Source organism: Corapipo altera, unplaced genomic scaffold, assembly GCF_003945725.1.
Source record: "Corapipo altera isolate COAL_440 unplaced genomic scaffold, ASM394572v1 1, whole genome shotgun sequence".
NCBI lineage: Eukaryota > Metazoa > Chordata > Aves > Passeriformes > Pipridae > Corapipo > Corapipo altera.
The window spans coordinates 34,745,228-34,766,083 of NW_020884873.1; the positions used below are offsets into that span (position 1 = coordinate 34,745,228).

At 40.1% G+C, this 20,856-nt stretch overlaps 1 protein-coding gene across 1 annotated transcript in view; it reads left to right on the forward strand.

The window, feature by feature from the left end:
* The window catches only part of PPM1H (protein phosphatase, Mg2+/Mn2+ dependent 1H), a 130,367-nt gene that overhangs the window by 78,557 nt on the left and 30,954 nt on the right, over positions 1–20,856 (forward strand). The window contains exons 5-6 of the mRNA XM_027656351.1: positions 10,616–10,700; positions 18,053–18,171. Of these exons, the coding sequence (XP_027512152.1) occupies positions 10,616–10,700; positions 18,053–18,171 (204 nt within the window). The remainder of the gene's footprint in view (positions 1–10,615; positions 10,701–18,052; positions 18,172–20,856) is intronic.

Consider the following 20,856-nt stretch of genomic DNA (forward strand, 5'->3'; position numbering starts at 1 on the left):
GGCTTATTAAATGATAGGAGCTTGTTGAGTGAATGTTTTTGTGGTGCTTCCAAGTGGATGCAGGTAAAGCAACTTCATTAGTACTTCCAAGAGCCCAAATGTGGAAAAGTGTGTTTGTAACATAGTCTTCTCCCAGTGTAATAAAATAGTGAAATGAAAATTGAATTTGTTTACCATTTCAATCCTTTCTGGATTTGCTGCTTGTGTTGAAACTCACTACGTTTGTCCTTCCTCTTCTTTGTCATGGTGCTTGTCAGCTGCTTCCCTCATGCTTGGTTCTCATTGTAGGAAGTCAAATTTGGGGCATTAATTTGCTTTTATGAAGTAAATGAGAGGGGCATGAAAACAGCCACGTATCTGCTGACTGGCACTGTAGCTTAAATAGAATTTCTGAGAAGTAAGAATTGATGATTCTGACCCATATTTGTAGTTCATGGTATCTGACCTCTTCTTTGAGGTGCTCCAGCAGGGTCGTTTTTGCCAGAAGCGCTAATACTGTGTAAGAATGGAAACTAAAAAGTGAAAATATTGCTATTGTAGAACTAGTTTACTTTAATCTTTGGTTTAGTGTCTTTCTAGGAAGCTTTAATTTTCTGGTTTTTGTAACTACCCGTCTTCTAATCTAAATAGTGTGTTCCCTGTTTTCCTTGAGTGGTCTGCCTAAGCCCTGTCTTCTTACGTCTGTGTCTGTATAAACAACAATAACTGTGCTTAATACTAGAGACTTAAAGGTCTAGAGCAAAGACTAACTCAGTTACTAAGCTTCTTTAGTCTGCAGTTCTTTTTTTTCTGTCTTCTCCTAAAGATGGGACAAAGAAAGTTGCAAATCTGAATGACACTCAGGGCCTTTTCGCCTTGGGAGCATGCAATCAGTCGTGACTCTTCTTCATCCTCTGAAGTTCTCATTCCTCCAAATTCTTTAAAGATGCCTCTCAGGAGATGAAAGCAACACCTATGTATTTTGGCCAATCTATGTATACATCCTCTTTCTAGCTTATTATTAATTCTGACAGAATCACTTGAAAATAAATGTTTGATCATTTCAGGGTAACAGATAACTTAAGTCTGGTTTGCTCACAAGTCTGTGTAGTGAGGAGAGACTTAATTCAAGGCAAAGCAAGTCTCTCTAGTGCACATTCTCCTTCACTGACTGCAGTTTGGTAGGTAGGGAATTCTGATCCTACCTAGCCAAAAATGTTGGAAAAGATCATGGCATCTTAGTCATATTCAGGAGACATGGCCAAGTCCTGTCTCTCTGCCCTCCCTGCCTCTTTTCCTTAGAAGCATGACTTGCAGGTCTGCAGAAAGCACTTCTCTTCTCCTGCCTGACCAGAGCACAGGATTCCTAGGAATAGCAGCAACCTCAGATACTGCAGGATTTTGTGCTGGGTAAAGCTTTTGGAGGCTCTTCAAGAAATACTTAAGGTGAGATGTGAAGAAAAGGTGTTGGATCAGAAATAAGTCATTGCACTCAAAGTACAGTGATGAGAAAGAGCATTTTCTACCCTGGAACTTGGATGGCAAGTTCCAGGGTACTGGCATGTCATATCCAGCACTGTCTCGGCAGAAATTATTAATTTGGTAGTAAATGTTTTTAGGCTTTTGAGGACAAAACAAATGTCCTACCTCTTTTCCAAACTCTTGTTTTTCCTGGGAGACCATATACCCTAGCAATGTCTATGGCAATCAGCAGGTATTGAAGCCATTGTAAACATTTTTGGTGAGGGGTACATTTGGTACATTCAGTTAAATTTCTGATCCTAACTACACAGACATCATCTTATGTTCCAGATTACAAGGAAGGAGAAGAATTTTGGCTATTCAAGTAATATCAGTAAACTGGAAACCCACAGTTCATTGGTATTGGTTTCCAGGAGTAAAGAATTCTATTAACTTTAATTCTCATAGGTTTTTCAACCTTTAAAAAAAAAGAAAGAAAAAAGTAAGCCAACAAAACCCAAACAAACAATCTTTTAAATCTCTGCCTTTGTAGCTGACCACAGAGACATATACAAGTTCTTCATTCCAGTGTTGCAGGGCCAGGACCAAGGCATACAAAGCAGGCTGGGCACCTTGGTTCTCTAGATCTCTAGAACCGTACTGTGGGCGAAGGGCCAGAGGGAACACCCCAGGTTTGCTTGGTGAATGTTTCAAAGTCTACTGCGATCCCTACCATGTTGGAAAGCTTTTCACGTCCCCTGAATTCTGTGAGCTTGACAGGCAGCCTAGGCTGTTCAACCTCAGCAGCAGCTATTCAATGCAGCTTGAGCCCTGCTCCTGAGGCTTTCAGAGAGGGCTTCCCTTGTCACTTCTCTGTGGGTGAATAAAGCAGGACTTGGGTAAAATTCATCAATGCGGAGTGAGCAGAGACTGACACTTTCAGTCTACTTTTACATGTTGGTCCAGCTTGCTCCAACATCCTGCAACTGCCACTAAGTAGAAAAACTGAGATCAAAGTAGATATGAGTTTAAGTGCTAAAAGTCATTCCTTCTTCCTCAATGGTAAGACAGTGAAGAGCAGGGAGATAAAAAAATCCTTGCTTCTTCCATTTTACATGGTCAGCCATATCCCAGCCATATTACTGTCAAAAATAAACACTGACTTGCACAGCAATGCCTTCATCCACTAAGCCTAGGTTTAGTTGCCATAGTAACTCGTCCTGGAGATGAATGTGATATCCTGGACAGCAGGGAAAAAGACTTTGATTCCACAGATACCAATCCCTAAGCTCAGAGCTGGCCACAGAGACATGACTGCACTTCTTTGTTTGTTTTCCTGGCATGGCCTGAGTAGTTGGTGGCACGTTGTTCAGACGTGATACAGAAATGTGGTGGTCTATCATCATTGCAACCCTGGCCTTAACTGCGTTCAAACGAAGAACACACTGAAATCATCATGGGCAAAATGACTCCTGTGAGAGTAGTAAATCTCCAGCCTAAGGGGACTGGAACCAACGGCGAGCAGTTTTCATGTGCTAGTAGTGTCACTATAAACTGGCTTGTAATAGCTTCCTAGCTGCCAGCTGAAGCCCTTTCTGAAAGATCAATGTGTTCAGATGTAAACCAACAGATTACAAATTACAGAGCATTTTGGTTTAGTTCATTCACTTTTGGTTTAGTACTACTGGAGCTAGAGTAGACAACACTTGAAGTGTATAGGTAAACTTATAAAGTCCCTACTGGTTCAATAGCAAAAGTTACTTTCTGGATTAAACAAACAAGAACATTGCATACAGATAACCAGTGCCATCCCATTAAGCCAATTGCTAATAATAACTTCATACTTAAATTTCATCAGATAAGAAAGACACTTGAGGACCTAAACTCGAGCAGGGAATTCACGGGAGGATCCCATGGGAATGGAGCTGCTGCCCACCAAAGAGGCATTGATAACTAGAAGAGTACAGCTCCAGGGGTCAAAAACGAGGAAGTAATGTGTCTTCTCTGAACTCTCTCCAGTGTGGACAAACCTGCAAGCTCAGCTGTTTAATTTAGAACTGTAGAGTTGAGAAGTGATACAGAAACAACTGAAGTAATTTAGTTACATCGTCGGTGACTATCAAGTGCTTCTCAGAGTTACATGCAATATATAAAGCAGAGGGAGGCCACCAGCAGTATAAAATCCTTTTAACTGCTGCTTACTAAGTAGTTAGTGAATACATGGGATGCAATATGAGATCAGTTATAAAAATTCAGATTTTTATTATTTTTGGTGGCAGTAAGGAAGATGCTGGCTGGCTCAGGTGCTAATGTAGATGGAGAAGTAAGCCCTTCCATGGAAATCTATGAAAATTATTTTTCTTAGAGAAATAGCTTCTACTTGCCAATTTGTGGTCCTTTATTAGAAATAATACAATAATGATACAATTCACCAGAATAGTGGCTTTAGAGTATTTCAACAGCCTCATTGTGCCCATTGTGTCCTTCTCTAAAGGAATCACTAAACAAGCATGTAAACATGAATGAGTTGGTTAACTGAATACTCTGTAAAGCTCTACTTGTGTGTGCAGAGGAACAGGTCGCGTGTTTGTAGGTAGCCTCCCTCTGAAAGACAACTTTCAGAGGTTTTTGCAGGGACTGGATTTCCTCATTTCTTTGCCTGGTTCTTCTCAAAGGCAGGAGGAGGTTGTCATCTTGCCACAGGAGAGATGTAGCATGCTTTGCTCCATGGGTGCAAGGACATGAAGAAAGGACCTTAAATGAAATACCTGGAAATGCCCTGTCAGCATCCTGCTGGAGCAGAGGCTGCACTTGGCAGTTGTGCTCCTGAGATATTAACTCTTGGAGCAGCTAGGGTGGGTGGCAGCCTGCAAAAAAACTTAGCAGTGGTTTGGGAGGGATCTTCATTGTTCCGGCAGGAAATGCCAAAGCACACTCCTGTAGGAAATTGCTTTTGCAATACTTCACCAAGGCAAGTTCTCACACCTTTTATTGGCTTGAGGGAGCTGAAGTTCCCCCAAGTGATGAACGAAAGTGTCTGCGCAGCCTGCTTTACCGTAGCATAACACAAAACTGTATTGTCACAGGAAGAGCCACAAGCAGGGTGACTGTGTTCCTTCATAACATTGGCTTTGTTTGCCTGAAAGAAAAATGATCCAGTTTTTCTGTTCTGTCAGAATATTTCTGTGAACAGCCTCATGTTTGCACTGAAAAATACAAAGAAATCAGGGTGACAGGACTGTTGAGTGGCAGGAGAGGGAAAATGAGGACAAGAGGCGATTTTCATTGGCTCTACTCCTTCCCTGGTTTGTTGCTTGTTTCCTTCTTGATAGCAATGACGAGTAGGACTTGGGGCATTATCTTGGGTATTATCAGTGGGAGGCAGCCAGAGGGTTTTTCCATTGATTTGCTGAGGGCTGCTGCTTTCACCTGAGTTTTATGGAGATGGATATGTCATTGCTGGGACCTATTTTAGTGCCAGCTAGATGTTATCTAATGGTTTGTTTCACTATCCTCAACCTGCCTAAATTAATAAAACTAAGGAAATCATTAAAGGCTTTGCAATGTAGTTCCATGATTATTGCCAGTGTATTTTCACCTGGTTTCTAAAGAAACGGTGAGAAATGGGTCTGCATGGGACTGAGAGTAACTCAGTTCATAATAAGTGAAACCAAGGTGTCAGTGCTGTATGTATTAAAAGTCATCAGTAATCATAATGGCTGCAAGTTCCAGTACTTCATTTGAACAAGAGAGAAACGTTTCTCTTTTTAATCATTTTATAGTCATCTTCTTTCACTTCTTAGCAATTAAGAAGGGGAAATAAATTAAAAAAAAACACAACTAGTTTGAATCTTACCAGACATTAGCATCGATCTTCCTTGGATTCTTTAAATATATGCATTTAGTTACCATAGTAAACAAGTACCAACATAAACTTATTCCATAGTTCTAGGATTTACTTTTTTTTTCCTCTGCTGTTTTGTGACACACCTAATTAAAATCTACTGCTTGGTTCCCCTTTCAGTGTAATAAAAGTCTTATTCCTTCTGTCAGTTTAATCTCTCTTTCTTTTCCATTGACACATTTCTAATACCTTTCCAGGCAGGCCAGACACTTCTACTTCATCTGTACCAAATCCACATGCTTAATACCTTTTGACAAAATGGATACATCCTCCCAGTGACTTGGAATTGATACACACTGTCAAAAAGGGTTTTTTGAATAGTCTCTCTTTAACACCTTTACCAGATTTTTACCCTCTTTTGTAGAGATGTGCAGTTTAATGTTGCATTTCAGATCATTTTTGGCTGAAAAAGTGTGTCATGGAATCAGGGTGTCCCCTGAATACTCCTAACAGTTGGAGATGCCTCTTTGTTTTGAACACTAGAATCCCAACAGACCCATGACAGCAGTGGAATTACACTTTTGACCTTGTTCACTAAAGTGTTTCTTTCTCTGTGTGATTGAATGAGAGAACCAACAAGAGCTTCCTCTAAAATGTATGAGTTTCCCTCTGTTTCTCATAAGAAACTCAGAAAGGATGCTGTGCAGTTTTCATCTGATTGTATTCTCCACAAAAGGAAAAAAAAAAAAACAAACCCTGTTTGATTCAAGGAGAGGTGGCTGTTTTTATCCATATTAAATGTGCAAAAGCAGTTGATATATCAATATTTTCCTTAAGCCAGTGTTGTTGCTACATCCTGAGCATGACAGCAGCATTACAGCACAGTGACAGATTCTTACCCTTTTGTTGCTTCATTCCCCATGTATTTTAAAAGGGGATATATACTAAGGCACCAAATATAATTTCAAAGTATTGAATCTGAATATAGAAAAAAAGCATATATGTAATATTCTGTGTGAATTTAGCTGATGATTATGAACTACACAGTCATGTCAATCCAGAAGATAAAGGTACTGTTTTCTGTAGGGGTACGTGCAGCCTTTTAAGATCCTGGTGTTTCTTTTCATTTCCATGTGACTGAGTAGACATAGCCAGGCTGCAGGATTTGCCATGACTGCCAGTTCTGCTTTGCGCACTGAGGCACTGGCATGTCTCTTGCTCCACATTTAGTTGTTCGGGGCATGGCTTCTCTGAGTCAGAAGAACTCAGTGAAGTGGCCAGAAGAGAGAGAAAAAATCAGATTATTGTTCCTTCCATTTTAGGCTACTATGTATTGAGGACTTTTTTCCCCTGTTATATTCCTGTTTTCTGTGAGTATTTACCAGCTTTGGATTAGTGAACATGCTTTAATTGTCGTACAGAACACATATCTCTGAAATGCAATGGCAAGTACAGTCTGTAGTTCCTGTGGGTAGGGAGTTAGGTAGCTGGGTTCAAGAGAGGGGAAAGGACTCAGAGAAATCTATAATTTGTTTTTAGAAGGGATCAAAATAAGTAACTTACTGGCCTCTATGGCCTCAAGACCTCATAGCAGTTTCTCCTGTTTACTTGCTGTAGACGATGCTGTGTGGAGAGGGCATCAGAGCCATGGAGCGTGGAGGGCAATGCACTGAGGGGGCTGCAGATCTGTGACTCCTGGTTTCCTATCCTGCCAATAAAGCTTTTTTTTTTTTAATTACTACTTCACTGGTGATATAAATTAATGACTGGTATGGGTCTGAAGCAACCTTGCCATCAGAGAATATTTGGTTAGTGTTGACATACTTCTTCCCTGCAAACATGAATCATCCATCTGCCTTTGGCAGGCTTGCCCTGTGGCTCTGCTATAATGTGTTTCACCAGTGTGGCTGAAATTAAAATGTCACTATTAAACATGGCAGAATCAGATGCTTTCTGGGCACCGCATCTATTTGTGTTCTTGCTTCCTATGTAGTTATTTCTGACAGTTTAATAGGACAGCTGTATTCTGGTATAAAATCATATATTCATATATCCTCAATGCATGGGAAGCAAAATGCTTTCAGAGCACTATTTCCTTGCATACGTGTGTCTTTCATGCATGGCAGAAGCAGTAATGCTCATGTAACACCATGTTGCTGCTTAGTCCATTAGGCAGTGTAAAGTTAAAATTAATTGTCCTGCAGGACCATATAGAGTGGGTCTCTAAAAGCAGTTGCTGGAGCTGTTTGCAGCTGCTGCATCAGCCAGGCTCCCTCCTCGTGAGCAGTTATTGACTCTGGGCTGTTGAATTCAGGGCTCTGGAGGTTGCGCAGTGGGAAAAGCCTTCAGTCGGTGCTTGGCAGCTCTGTCACTGGAAGGTCACAGAAAGGGCATTTCAGTCTCCAAACCCAATTAGGGCCTGAGTCAGCACCTCTTCAATCACCAGGAAGATCCCACGGGGCAGGTTGGCTCCCAAGCCAGGCTTTTGCACCCAGCCTCTCTAGTGAGACGGCCAACAAATGTGTCCATTTGTGTCACTTGGGCTCTCAGAAATACCCTTTGCTGTCATGAAATGGCTGAGCAGCTGGTTCAGAAAGGTAAAGAGCCAGGTAAGGGATTAGAAGCCCACCACAGTTGATTTTGGACCAGTGACCTGTACATGTGCATCTGCATCTCTCCCATTACTCATATCTAAAGCTGTCTAATTCCTCAGATCAAATCACTTAACTCTTATGAGCAGCTGTAACTTGCAAGTAGAATAAAGTCCAACTGCTGAAAACATTAATGAAGAATATAAAACTGAGGCTCTGTTTTATCAGGTATCAACAGTATTGCTTTAATTCCTCCCCCTCCAAAGATTTTTTTTTTTTTTTGGTGTGTGTGTGCTGGGTTGTGCTTTTCATCCCAGGTGGCTGCAATTTCTAGTGAAAATAAGTTGAGCCATGAAAGGTTGACCCACTCGCCTCTGAATTGCTTTTTATGTGAGTCCCTCAGGGCCCAATTCTACCCATAGAAGTGAGAATGACAGCTATCAACATATATAGGAAGTATGTCTACGTGCACAAAGAAAAAGGTGAACCCCAGACTGGTCTGAGTGGTCTTTAAAATATGGATTTCCTGTGAAATGGTGATTAAAGGGGAAGCAAGGGATAATTAGAAAATTAGACTGATGTGCTAGCAGTTATATCAATGTGTGTTTTTATATTAGCTCTTTCAGACAAGCACAAGATCAGAAAATCCCTTATGACTCACTTAAACTCCTGTGTAAAATTTGGTTAGTGTCTGATCAGCTCCTTTGATCAGTCTAGTCTAGACTGTTGTCAGGGTACATACTAAACCCACAGTCCCCTTAAGTGCAGGCCTACTCAAGTGAATCAAATAACATATAAAAAGGTTATAAAAAGTGTTCACTGTTTGAGTAAATTAATCTGGTTCAAAGCTGAATACTTTAGGAATTGCAAAAATAAAAGCAAAGGTGTTGCTGCAGAAAAGATCTGGTAGAATTCTTAATTCACATTTAAATGACTGTCTCAGAAATAAAAAATAAAATCAGCAAACTTTTATTATTTTTCATTGGATAGGCACTTTTGTAAGCCGGTAGTGTATCCATAAAAAAGAAAAAATTCTGTCCAAAATTCTGCACAAATTTGTTTTAAGAAATTGAAGAATTACAACCACCATGTCTGTCTCATTTCAAGCAGACAATATTGTTTTTAAGTGTAGCAGTGGAGGGCCAGTGGGAGCCTTCAATATTTGGGTTGCACTCCTGCCTACCTCTAATTTCTACATGGGATTATTTGCAAGGGAGTGCTGGACATCCAGCAGCATTAAATTTGTTACCTGTCAAAGCAGAGCAGTTTTCCCCTCATCACCAGAGCCTCTTCCTACATCTTGCATTGTAGCGCCATCCTGAACCTGTCTGTTCTTTGACACATGAATCTCAGAAATGTGAACAGTTCCTTTCCTCATAGATAATGCTTCTGCCTTTTGCATACTAGCAATAGTAGATGACCATTTGGAGACAATTTTACTTCAATGACCTATCCAGAACACCTGGAGCCACTAATTTTACAAACCTGGTTTGTACCTGAGCTGATTTTCTCAAGCTGCCTATGTTTTGAGTTTAGAGGTTTAAGTTTTCAATCTTCGTGTGCCTACCATATTTGTTGGTTGGATTACAGTGCCATCAGAACACTTGACATAGAAGCAATGACAGCAAATTCATAGAATTATCAAGGGAAGTAAGCTAGCTCATAAATAGCACACCAATGGGATGAAAAGATCACAGAAATGAGGCCATTTAAAACAGAGAAACTGGAATCCAAGTGGCACATGCTTGTTTTAGCTACACCAGATTCTGTCTGAATTCAAGAGGAGACATGGTACACTGCTACTATCCAAACACTAGATTATTCTCCTGATGGCTGAGAAAAAGCTCCAAAATAGGCATTAAAGTCTGTAAGATGATATCTAATTTACGCAGCACTTCAAAAGCACCAACCATTACTATAATTACAGAGCTACTTAAATAATGGAAAGATAAAGGAATGTGATTCTGTGAGTGAATACATGACTGCAGAATGCAATAGGAATATTGGGTAAATTCTCCCTTCTTGTGACTTATATTCCAGCCAGTGGCATTACACCAGGGAAGGATTGGGCCATATTTTGCGTGCAGCATAGCAGATTGTTAAGAGGCAACAGGCAGGTATTTGAGAGAATTTCCTCTCTGTGATTTGCAGAAGTGTGCCTGAAATCCCCTGGCTGATCTATGCTCATTCCATTACCTGTCATCTTTTGGCAGATAACTAGTTAAATTTGTGTTAGATAGGATTCACTTTGCTATTTCCATTTGCTGTTGGAGTAGAAATGTTCTGATGTGATATATGACCGATCAATAATTGGAAAGTGCTTGCATGAGGCATTTGAAGCCAGTCATTTAGACACTGTCAGCCCCAACTGGTATTAAAATCTGCAAAGAGTTGTTCTACAATCAGTGATTCTGCGCATCTCCTCTGGGTGTCTGCATTTCACTTAATAAGGATACCCTGTAGATATCAACTGAAATAACTCTTGCCTTTGTTGTTTGGATGTTTTTGTGAGCTCTGAAATGAACTTGGCTTATGCAAATATACTTTGTTATCCAGTCTAAAGGATGCAGGGCAGAAATTATTATCCTGTTCTGCTGGCCACCTCGGTAGAAAAGAAATGGCTTTATTTGACTATGATTCTGAAGAGAATAAGAGTGTGACTGTACCCTGGGGTTTCCTGGGTATTTTTTACTTTTTTTTTTTCTTTTTCCGTACTGATGACGTTCTATTACTGTTACAGGGCTATAATAATCCGAAATGGTGATGTCATTCCAATGTCTTCAGAATTCACTCCAGAGACTGAACGCCAGCGACTTCAGTATCTGGTAAGAGACCTGAGGACCAAATCAGGTGTTGCTGATGACCAGCATTGCCCAGTAACACCTAAGGCTCAGAGAAATGCCACTGAGTTACTGTGGCTTTGTGAAGGATGGTGTGTTCACTGAACACCAGTGACTGATCATATATGTCTTTTAGCCATCAGCAAAGGTGAAGAAAAGCCTGGTGGTGCAAATCTCAGTGAAAGGAGTCTTATCTCTTCAGTGAAGACCACTGATATTGCAGAGTTTGATTAATTTATTCCAATAGTATGCTGGTAGTATCTTGATCAGGGAAAATATATCCAATTTAGAGGTGATCTCAGTGAATATTAGTAGCTACAGGATAGGGTGGGTGATCAAAGACTGGTTTTATTTAGTGTAGCAGCACCCATAAAGCTGGGACAGGGTGACTATCTGAGGATATATGGGATGCTTTATACACCAGGCTGTATTTGCTGATAAGCTGCCTAAGTAACATAAGTCAAAATGCATAGTGTTATTTTTCATGCAAACAATCCTGTTACTTTTTAAGTTTTTCATCAATGGTCAGATTGGTTGGTTGAAGTTGGTTGGCTGTTTGTCAAAATGTCATTCCTAACATGGCTGAGAAATTTCTTCTGTGCTTCTTCTGGTCTCCTGCTTTTTCCTCTTAGAAATTTAAGCTTTGGCCAAGGCAGGCTCACTGTCAGCCTTGCCTGACTTGAGGTGGACAGGCCAAGGCTAGTGGGATTTCCCTTCCCCCAGCGCCACCTCTGGGGAAGGGAAAAGGAACAAAACCAAAATAATATATATATATATATATATCCCAATTAGTAGCCCAATATCTATCCACTAAAAGAGTTAGCAAAGAAATATCTCACTACTCTCCTTGGGACAACTGAGAGTCGCTCTGGAACGATCCGCCGGCAACCTCCACCTCCCAAGGTTGACAAGGCCTTACCAGGCCTTGCTCCCCAACACGACAGACTCAACAGCAGGGAACCTGCACCTCCAAGCTGCCGGAAGGAAAGAGAGCGAAGGCCTTTCCTCCTTTCTTCTTATAGTCTGGCTTACGTAAAAATCATAGGGAATACTGGGTAAATCTGGGCCCTTCCTTGGCTACAAACTGGTCACGAAGGAAGGCCTAGACCAAACTACCACACGTCTCTTTTCTTCAACCTGGCCCAAGCAATGTCATTTGAAACTAGACAAAATGCTGGTGGTTGAAAGGTGGGGTGGAAGGTTCCAAAGAAAAAATTTTAAGTGTTTCCTCAGTTGTCACACTTGATTTTTTTTTCACTCAGGTTCACTGGCTTGAAGCTGAAAATTTCAGAGGGAAAACTGCTTTTGGGAGTATTCGTATTCAGAGAAAAAATGGAAAAGAGGCCTAATAAATATTTGCAGTTCAGTTAAATTTAAAATAATTTGTTAGCCTTTAAAATAAAAGGTATCTTTAGCATCTAGGGAGTCTGCTACTTCTGTAGGAAATACAAGATAAAATATTGCCTACAAGGATTGTTTTTCTCTTTTGACATCCTTTCTGGCTTGTATTTGAAACCAGTAGCTGATCTGAAAAATATTTCTGCTGTTTTCTTTCTGCTCTGAAAAATTCCTTTACCTTTGTTTGTTTATTTTAATTCTATATATAACAAATATCCCAGGTCTATGGGTATCATGTTCAAAGAGAATACATGCAAGACAGCAAGAGCGTGAAACAAAATTAGAGGTAATTTCAAACATGATATTCCGTAAATAACATTTTTACTCTATTGTTAAAAAAAAAAAAAGATGACCCCAAATTTCTTATAAGGTTGGCATAAACATTACACTCCAGAGGTTGCATCTGTCTAGCTGATTAGAAACCAAATAATTTTACTCACTTTGTCTGTCCCCAGGTTCTGCTATCAGTCTATTCCACCATGAACATCTCTCTTCTGCTGTTCCTGTCTAAAAGTTAGTTACTTTGGATGTACTTTTTATTTGCAGTTAGAACTGAATTTCTTTGCTTCAAACGTATGGCACTGCTCTTCCTGCACAATAGGAAGAAAATCACTTAATCATTTTAGTGTTCATGTTTTACTTGGTAAATGCAGAGGTACTGTTCACTGTGGAGAAGTTACTGCACAAGTAAAGGGAGGGTATGGGTTTACCGCCTGCAGGCTACTGAACATTGGTTCCCTGTGCAGTAGACACTCTTGGCACAATCAGGATGAAGGAGCTTTCCTCTGCCTTTAGTGCCTATTCAGCCACACAGGAATTTCATTTAGGTCCTCTTTTCTGAGCCTTAATTTCCAAGTGGAAAGAAATCCATAGGATAATGAGTCGTTCAGGTCATGTGAATATCTCTGTATGAAGTCCTCCAACCTAGTCTTACACAAAACTGTGCTTCAGCTAGTACTGATTAAGTAACTGAGAGGGAAGGGAAACAAATATTTTCCCTATCTGACTGCCATTTTAATGCACATTTATTGCCATGCATCCAAGAATGGCCTTGGGCATAGGCCTCTGGCATGGAAACCTTAAAAGAACAAGTTGACTATCCCATCATTTGGATTTTTAACCAGCTCTAGGCATGGTCATCACTCCATAGGAGGGCAGTGGGAAGACAACATACAGCTGCAGATTTCAGGCAGATCATATGGCAGAGACAGATTTCTGTCAGGCAACTTGTGAGAGTATTGCAGAAGGCAATCAGTCTTTCAGTCAGAGAGTACTTCTTAAGACATAGGTGTGAAAGCTTTGCACTGGTATTCCCTTGGTCCTTCAGCTTCTGTAGAGGTTCAGTGCACCATGCTGCTTCCCTCCCACTGGCAGGAATTCACAAGCCTCCTTTTCTTTTGAATTTCTGTGTCTCTTTTCTTTTTAGCACTGTAGCAGGAAAGCTCCACACAGCACTTGGGAAAAGCCCTGGCTTTCTGTATCAGTGTATCTTGAGGGAAAACAAAATACAGTATTGACTGGGAATTGCTCTGGTACATTCGGCAGTTGTGCAGGCAATGACTGCCAGAAGGAATTTTTCTTTCTTCTTCTGAGGAGATATTAATTTCAGTCATGATAGTCTAAATTGCAACAGTAAATGGCATAGATTTTGTTACTTATTCCCTTGGAAAATATGTTTAAAATGAATGATGAATTGAGTGTACTGCAGATGGGTACACTTCTATTATCAAAGTTGCTCATTGAAGATGTCATGTGAGTTCTTTGTGGTGTTAGCATGTACCGTGGCTGTGTGTGTAGTCAGGCAGCCCCTCAAAAGTTCACCAAAGATGGTGCACAGTGACTACCAGGGCAGGTGTTACTGCCAGTAGAGACAGGGTGGCCACCAGCAGCAGTGAGCCATGGGTGCTCTTTGTGTTTGGCACCATTCAAACAAAGGTTCATGAGCCCAGATAGGCATGGGCTCAAAGAGGACCTATTCTTATTTTGTTATTCAGATGAGGATAAAGTGATACTAACTCACCTGCTGAAGGATGCCTGGGCAATCTGAACCTGAAAAAGAAATGCACCTAGATCTCCTAAATGTCCAGGCAATGCTTCAGTTACAAGTCAGATGTAATTCTCTTACAGCTTGTGACTCCCTGCATCACCCAGTGTAGGATTGCTTTGGCCATCTGACACGTTACATGATGCTGTGGTATAAGAGATGTGTGCTTCTATGAAAAGGGTCCTGGTCTTTCATAAGATAAGAGACCAATCCAGGGATGGATTTGGCTTCTACTTCCCTCTTTCCTTCTACTACCACTTCCTTTAGTTTCAATCTCTCTTTTGCTTAAACATGTCCATTTGATAATGGCAGAATCATTTGCAAAACTTCTGGGTGCATTGTGCTGTGTGCGCCATTGTGAGTGGTAGTTTCATATAGTAGAACATCCTATTGTAGAAAAGGGCACAGTATGATAAGAGTATAAGGCTTTAAGGTATAGTTGATGTAAACAGGAATTCTGAAAATAACACAGAATACAGTAAAGCCACTATTGCCAGTGATGTTCCAGTGCAGTGCATACTGGAGGAGCTGGGAAAGACATCAGCAGGCCTTATTGAGGTAAAAAAAGATACATGCTGTGTTTCCTGCAATCTAATTAACTGACAGCTAGTGTGCAAGTCTAAGTTTATCTTAATTTCATGTTTGCTTTTCTGATCACCAGGAAACACAGCAGGAAGTAAATGACCTTTTAAAAGAACCGTGACTAATATTTCCTTGAGCGAAATCCATTTTAAACAACTAATGTTGAGCGTAATACATCCAGCCACAAAATACACCATAAAATGGCAGAGTACCAAAAACACATGGTGCAGGCTATGCCAGATTTATGCCAAAAAGCTGTAGTAGCTTCTGAAAGAGAAAATATGGAAAATGTTCCCATTCCGTAACACAGAATAACAATGTTGTCTGAACCTAGCTCATAAAGAAGGCGTTTGATAGTCACTGTTTTTATTAAAGTTTAAGTTCTCTGGGTGGTGTTTCTGATCTGGGGTTCTTGCAAATTGAGACTAAACAAATTAAAACATGGAAAATATAGTACCTCATCACAGGTGAAATTCTGCTAGTTCACTTACCATTTATATTTCTCATTTGATCACTTGAGGGAATTTTGTGTTATCTACTTGTATATCTTCTGAAAGATCTGTAGGTTTTTAAAGTGTTGCTTTTTATTTATTTTCTAGTTCTGCTGCCCAGCATGGTTTGGTTGAGGAGTAGAAGAGTCTTGCCTCATAGTAAATGGAGAACAGTTCTCAACAAAACCAACTGGAAGTCGCAGCTGAATTTTATAATAGAACATGCTTCTCTCTGTAGAATTACCAGTGAAGCATCAAAAATAACTGTTCAAAAAAAGGGTAAAAAACATGGAGAATTAAGAAATAAAGCAAAACCTAACAAAAATCACCATTTCTTCTCATAAGATTCAGATCACAGACACCAGAAGCTTCCAAATTTTTCTTTTCCCTCTGTTTCACTGTCGCCAAAAATATTAGAATCGAGTTAAGATCCTTAGATTGTAAGTCAAGCATTGAGGCTTGGCCGTGGAAGAGAAATCTTATTTGAACATTAGCAGTCCACTGGTAACTGCCAGCTTTATTAATCTTATTTCAGTTGTGACCTCAGACTTTCCATCTGAGTAAATCTTTATGAAATACAGTCTCTCCCCATCACTTTACCTTTTCAGTAAAGGAAATTCTTGTTTTCAAGTGGAAAAATGCTAAAAACCTGTACTGTTTTTCTTCTGGACTTGTCATTCAGACTAGTAAGTAATCTCACAATCTAAAGTTTAGATAACTTCATTTTGATGTCTATTAGGGGTTTTTTCCTTAAATAAGACTTCTTATTTTGTAGGCAGGCAAAAGTAGTCTTTAGCTAGAAGTGGTTTGTAATGTTTTAATTAAGACAGGCTGTGCATTTTTAAAAGTGAACTGAATTGCACTTTCAAAGCAGACTGACTTAATTGTTTACAATATCATAAACTAGAAAGAATTAAAAAAATACCAAAAACATCCACTTCTTTGTTGTCATACAGACAATAAATATCATTCATGTGTTGTGATGCATCAAATCATTAGGAGCGTTCCATCTTTTTTGCAACTGGAGGAAAAATAAATAAAAAAACTTACATGTACTTTTAAATAGAGAGTCCAGAGTTCTGAAAATATGAAAAACCTCATGTGGACTAATACTGTTGGACCTCTCAAAAGTCATTAATGCTTCTGAACCACTTTTCTAGTGAGGAACAGTGATCCATTTAGAGGATCCTTGAAAACAATATTTGGGTGGAGAAGGGGACCTTGGCTGACTGTAGACTGCAGGAAAAAAATGTATTTCCCTTAACTGTACATAGAGAACTTCTTGGATCTCCTGTTCCCGAAAGGGATCACAATGTCAAGATCACACTTGCATGCTTGAAAACCACCTCTTGAAAGCAGAATCCAATCTTGTTGGCTATACACAGCAATCTCCCTCCGTCCCATTTCAGCTGAGCTTGAGGTGTTTTCTGGAAGGATGTCTGGTGACAGGAACAGGGGCAAGCTGATAGAAGGTTAGCATTGTGATGTGTTGAGCCTGATCCAGCGAATGGAAGCAGGCTCAGCCCTTAAGTGCAGGAAATATTTTATTGTGAACTATCTGCATGATAGATGCCAGGTAGATCAATAAGGGCTTCCCCTGCTTCCTGCTGCTCACCTTTGATGAGCACTGGATTTATGACAAACCCACAAACTAAACCCAGCTCATTTCATCTGCCTTGATGGCAGCTGCTGCTGAAGATAAGACAGACTTTATTGCCTTAACTGGCTGGATAAGGAAAAAGAGTTACCTGCAAAAAAGTTAAGAAATGCAACTTTTTCAGTTCCCTAGCCAATTTGACTGTGTCTTCACAAGAGCTCGCTCACAATGTGGCTTCGAGGAGGGAGAAAGGCCTTTTTATGGAAGTATTAAAGAAAAAGGAGTGAGGTTTATTTCAGAAACAAGAAATAGAGTATGTTTAGAATTAACCTATTGTGTTGAGTGATATGTGTATAAATTCAATCCAAAAATTTAGACAGTGGACAAATTGCCTCGAGATGCTCTTCAGTATGGTCAGCTCTGGAGAACATGAGCCTTAGGCATGACTCTGGCAAAGAGGCCTCCCAACAGCTGAAGAGCAGTACACCAGAATGTAAAGCTACAGCATTTGAACATTAAAACCATCAAAGACGCTAATTGCAGTTGTGACACAAAACTGCTGCTGCTTTTCTTGAAGTCTATTTTACATGAAGGAAATAGTTTTTAGAAACAAGAAAATAAATTGCTCTGCAGCTTGTGATTATTTGCAGTATCACGTGTGATGGGGCGCAGCACACTGAGCAGGTAAAAGAGGATGTTTTTCTTGAGGTGTTGACAGTTGAAGTGTGGTAGTATTGTGGGTTGTATGTGTTGTTGGCCTAGCTGAACTGGGAGTCAAAAAGCTTCAGCTTCACTCCACATGCACTCCTCCAAGTCTCTGCTTGCTCCATGGCTTTATATTTGATCATTTCATTCTCTCAGGTTGATGACATACCAAAGGAAATATGTTCTGTTTTACAAAGCCCTGCAGACTCCTTCAGGGTCAGTGGATGCAGTGTACTGTAGAGATCCCAAATTTTGAGGAGCAGGGAGAAGTGAATGATTTTAAGGGCAAGAGGACTGCTCCCTATAAGGCTGCTGCTGGACACCAGGCAGGGTCAGAACTGGTGTATATGCACATTGTTTGCTGAAATGGAGCACATCATCTTCTTTATTTAAAAAGAAGGGTGGAGGAAGGGTTGGAGTTTGTGTGGGAAGGGAGCTGGAAGGGATGGTAATGCTACCTCATTAAAAATAGATAATGTCTTTTTCTGTGTGGTATCTGTGGTTTAATTTCTGCCCACAGGCTTACATGCAGCCCCACTTGCTGGGAAATGAATTCACGCATTTAGAGTTTCCACGGAGGGTGCAGCGCAAGGAAGTTGGAAAGAGGATGCTCTACCGTGACTTCAACATGACTGGCTGGTAAGAATGTGTCCTTCTCGGCATGGGGTCAACCTTCTCCCTAACCAATGCCTGCTTTGACTTTGATTAGTGTAAACTGGTCAAACATGGAGGTGCACCCCTGCACACTAAAAGAAAAGGCATTTCCTTCTTTCAGATGTATCTTTCTTTTAGAAGTTATTGTTTTAAATAAGTTGACCTTCCCGCAGAGCCAGGACGTTATTTCATTTTAATGTGGGAGTACTCAAAGCAGACCAAACACATAAAGGGGAATGCCAGGGAATGTTTCTGGAAGCTAAACAATTTTCCTATCTTGGAAGTAGCTCTTTGTAAATTTTGGATCAGAATCTGGGCTGTGATGCCTTTGCATGCTGAGGAACGCTTGCAGAAGGGAAGAGTTGCCTCCCATGCTCCTATGCAGCTGGCCCCTGATTTGGGTAGTTCCTTGAGGAATTGTTTTAGAGATGGGCTTATCTGAACAAAAGTCATAATCAGCCCAAAATGAAAAGGTTTGAATGAACAACATTGACTTAAAGAAGTGAAGACAGAAAGAATGATGATTTATTTTTTTTTTTGTCTCTGGCTAAACATCTTCATTGTTTTTTATTGGTTCAAGAGGCTCCTTCTCAAGTGACTCCCAGTCATTTGGAGAAGCCCTAATCTTTGCTGTTGCGAGTTCTGTGTGGGACCTATGAAGGCAAAAGCCCAATATATGTGAATGGTCTTCATTTCTGTAATGTTGTGTTTTAACCTCTGTAGTAAATGTCCTTTGAGGAAGAGAAAGAATAGAGGGGGGTTAAAAAATAAAGCCTGAATTCTTGTAGGTTTGGAAACTTGGATGCTCACTGGCAACAACAGCTCCACATCACTTCTGATTTGTCCCATACTTTATAGACCATAAATATAATGATGTTTTAATGGCAGAATAATGGTCTAAGTTTAATATTATCTGGAGTGTTTGTGCAGAACATGTAAATCTGGGAATAACCATCATTGTCTCTCATCTTGAACAGCTGCTAGTAGAATATGCAGTCTCACCCTGGGAATGATGACTTCACATTTTAAAAAGGCTACAGGCATGAAAAAAAGAATAGGAACAGAATGAGAACATTGGATTAACTGAGGACTTAGACTGCAAAACATTTGGAACATCATGAGACACTCTCCCAATTTCTGCAAAAGGAGGGTTTTTGTTAAACTCCCTGATGTCTCTGGAGGCATCAATAAAGAATGGTTTCATGTAGACTTCCAAAAGTTATTTTTCAAGCTGTGACATGCTATTGGGGAAAAAAAACCCAAAACCAACGAAGTGTAGCCTTCTAGTCTGGGGGAGAGCTACAGAAGTATAATGGGCCAGGAACTTCCTGAGAGGAGGGTAAGAACAGATTTCTTTTATCATAGTTGGAAGGCAAAGAGGGTTTCTTCAGAGATATGGGAGTTGTTTTGCATTTTCCCAGTTGACTACTGGTCTGGAAAAGAAATGAGTCTAGAATGGTAAAGCTGCAGCAGTGGCAGGTAACACCACAGCCCTTTTCCTATTAAACAAGAAGGACCATGAGGAACTGGAAAGAATTAAGTGATTTACATGGGTGGGCATCACAGTGATCAAACTTTGTGGGGATAAATACAAAGTAAAGCACAAAGAGGAAAAAGATGTTTGTGCACACTAGAGGTTCCAAATGAACAATGAGAGCCATGTCAAGAAGCTCAGTATGCTTACTACCGTGATTTTTCCAGACCAAATCACCAGCAGAATGTTGGGATTCATACAGAATGGTTAAAATGGAAAGGTTAAAAATTAAGAGAAGAAATAATTCCTTATATCAGTTTCTACCTCATTTGTGAATCTATGCATAGCACTTCAGCATATTCAAAATGGTTATTGCATAGCTAATACTGTTTGGCATTAGAAGAAGACAGATAAGAAGAAACTCAAATTTTAAATGTAGAATAAGGAGTAAGGTAGAAGAACTTTAGTAAGTTGAACTGGAAGATCTTATTTAGAGTATTGTTTTCCAGTACTGGTGTGTGAACTGAAATCTAGCATATAGTGTGTAGGAGAAGACAGTTCTTTCCTGTTGTTTTTTATGAATTTCCTGAAGTGTAGGACACATGTTGATCCAGTTACAGATTCTAATATGGTCAGTGCAGAAATTGTCACCAGTTGAGTACAAATGTGCTTAGCTGCAAGCAGTTATTCTGGAATAAATCCTTGCACTATGACTTGAAAATTTAAGTCTGAATTCATTGCAGTATTGTCCCAGAAATAGGTGGTCTGTGCCAAGCAAAAGCATGTGGAGACTGTGATGAGACTCTCTCTCCCTGCTGTTCCTTTTGACTTCTGGCTGGAAGTGGAAAATAGGGGCTACATTTTTTTCCTGAATAAAAGATTTGGAATCTTTTAACTGCTCCATATCTCACAACTAGTGCATCAGTTACCTCTTTGTTTGGTTGCCTCAGGACAATAAAATGATGAGGGAATTGCTCTATCACCATACATTTGTCTAAATCAGAGCCCTTCTAAATAAGGATCTATTTCTTTTTGCAAGGTATTTGCCCAACATATTTCTATTGCATTGAATTGTGTAAAGTGATTTCTTAAGCAGAGGAGAAGCAGCCAGTTACTGTTTATCTAAAAGTCTGGGTCAATTTTAATGATTGAGATTGTGGACAAGACATTAGAGTTCCAGTTTAATGGGCCCTCAG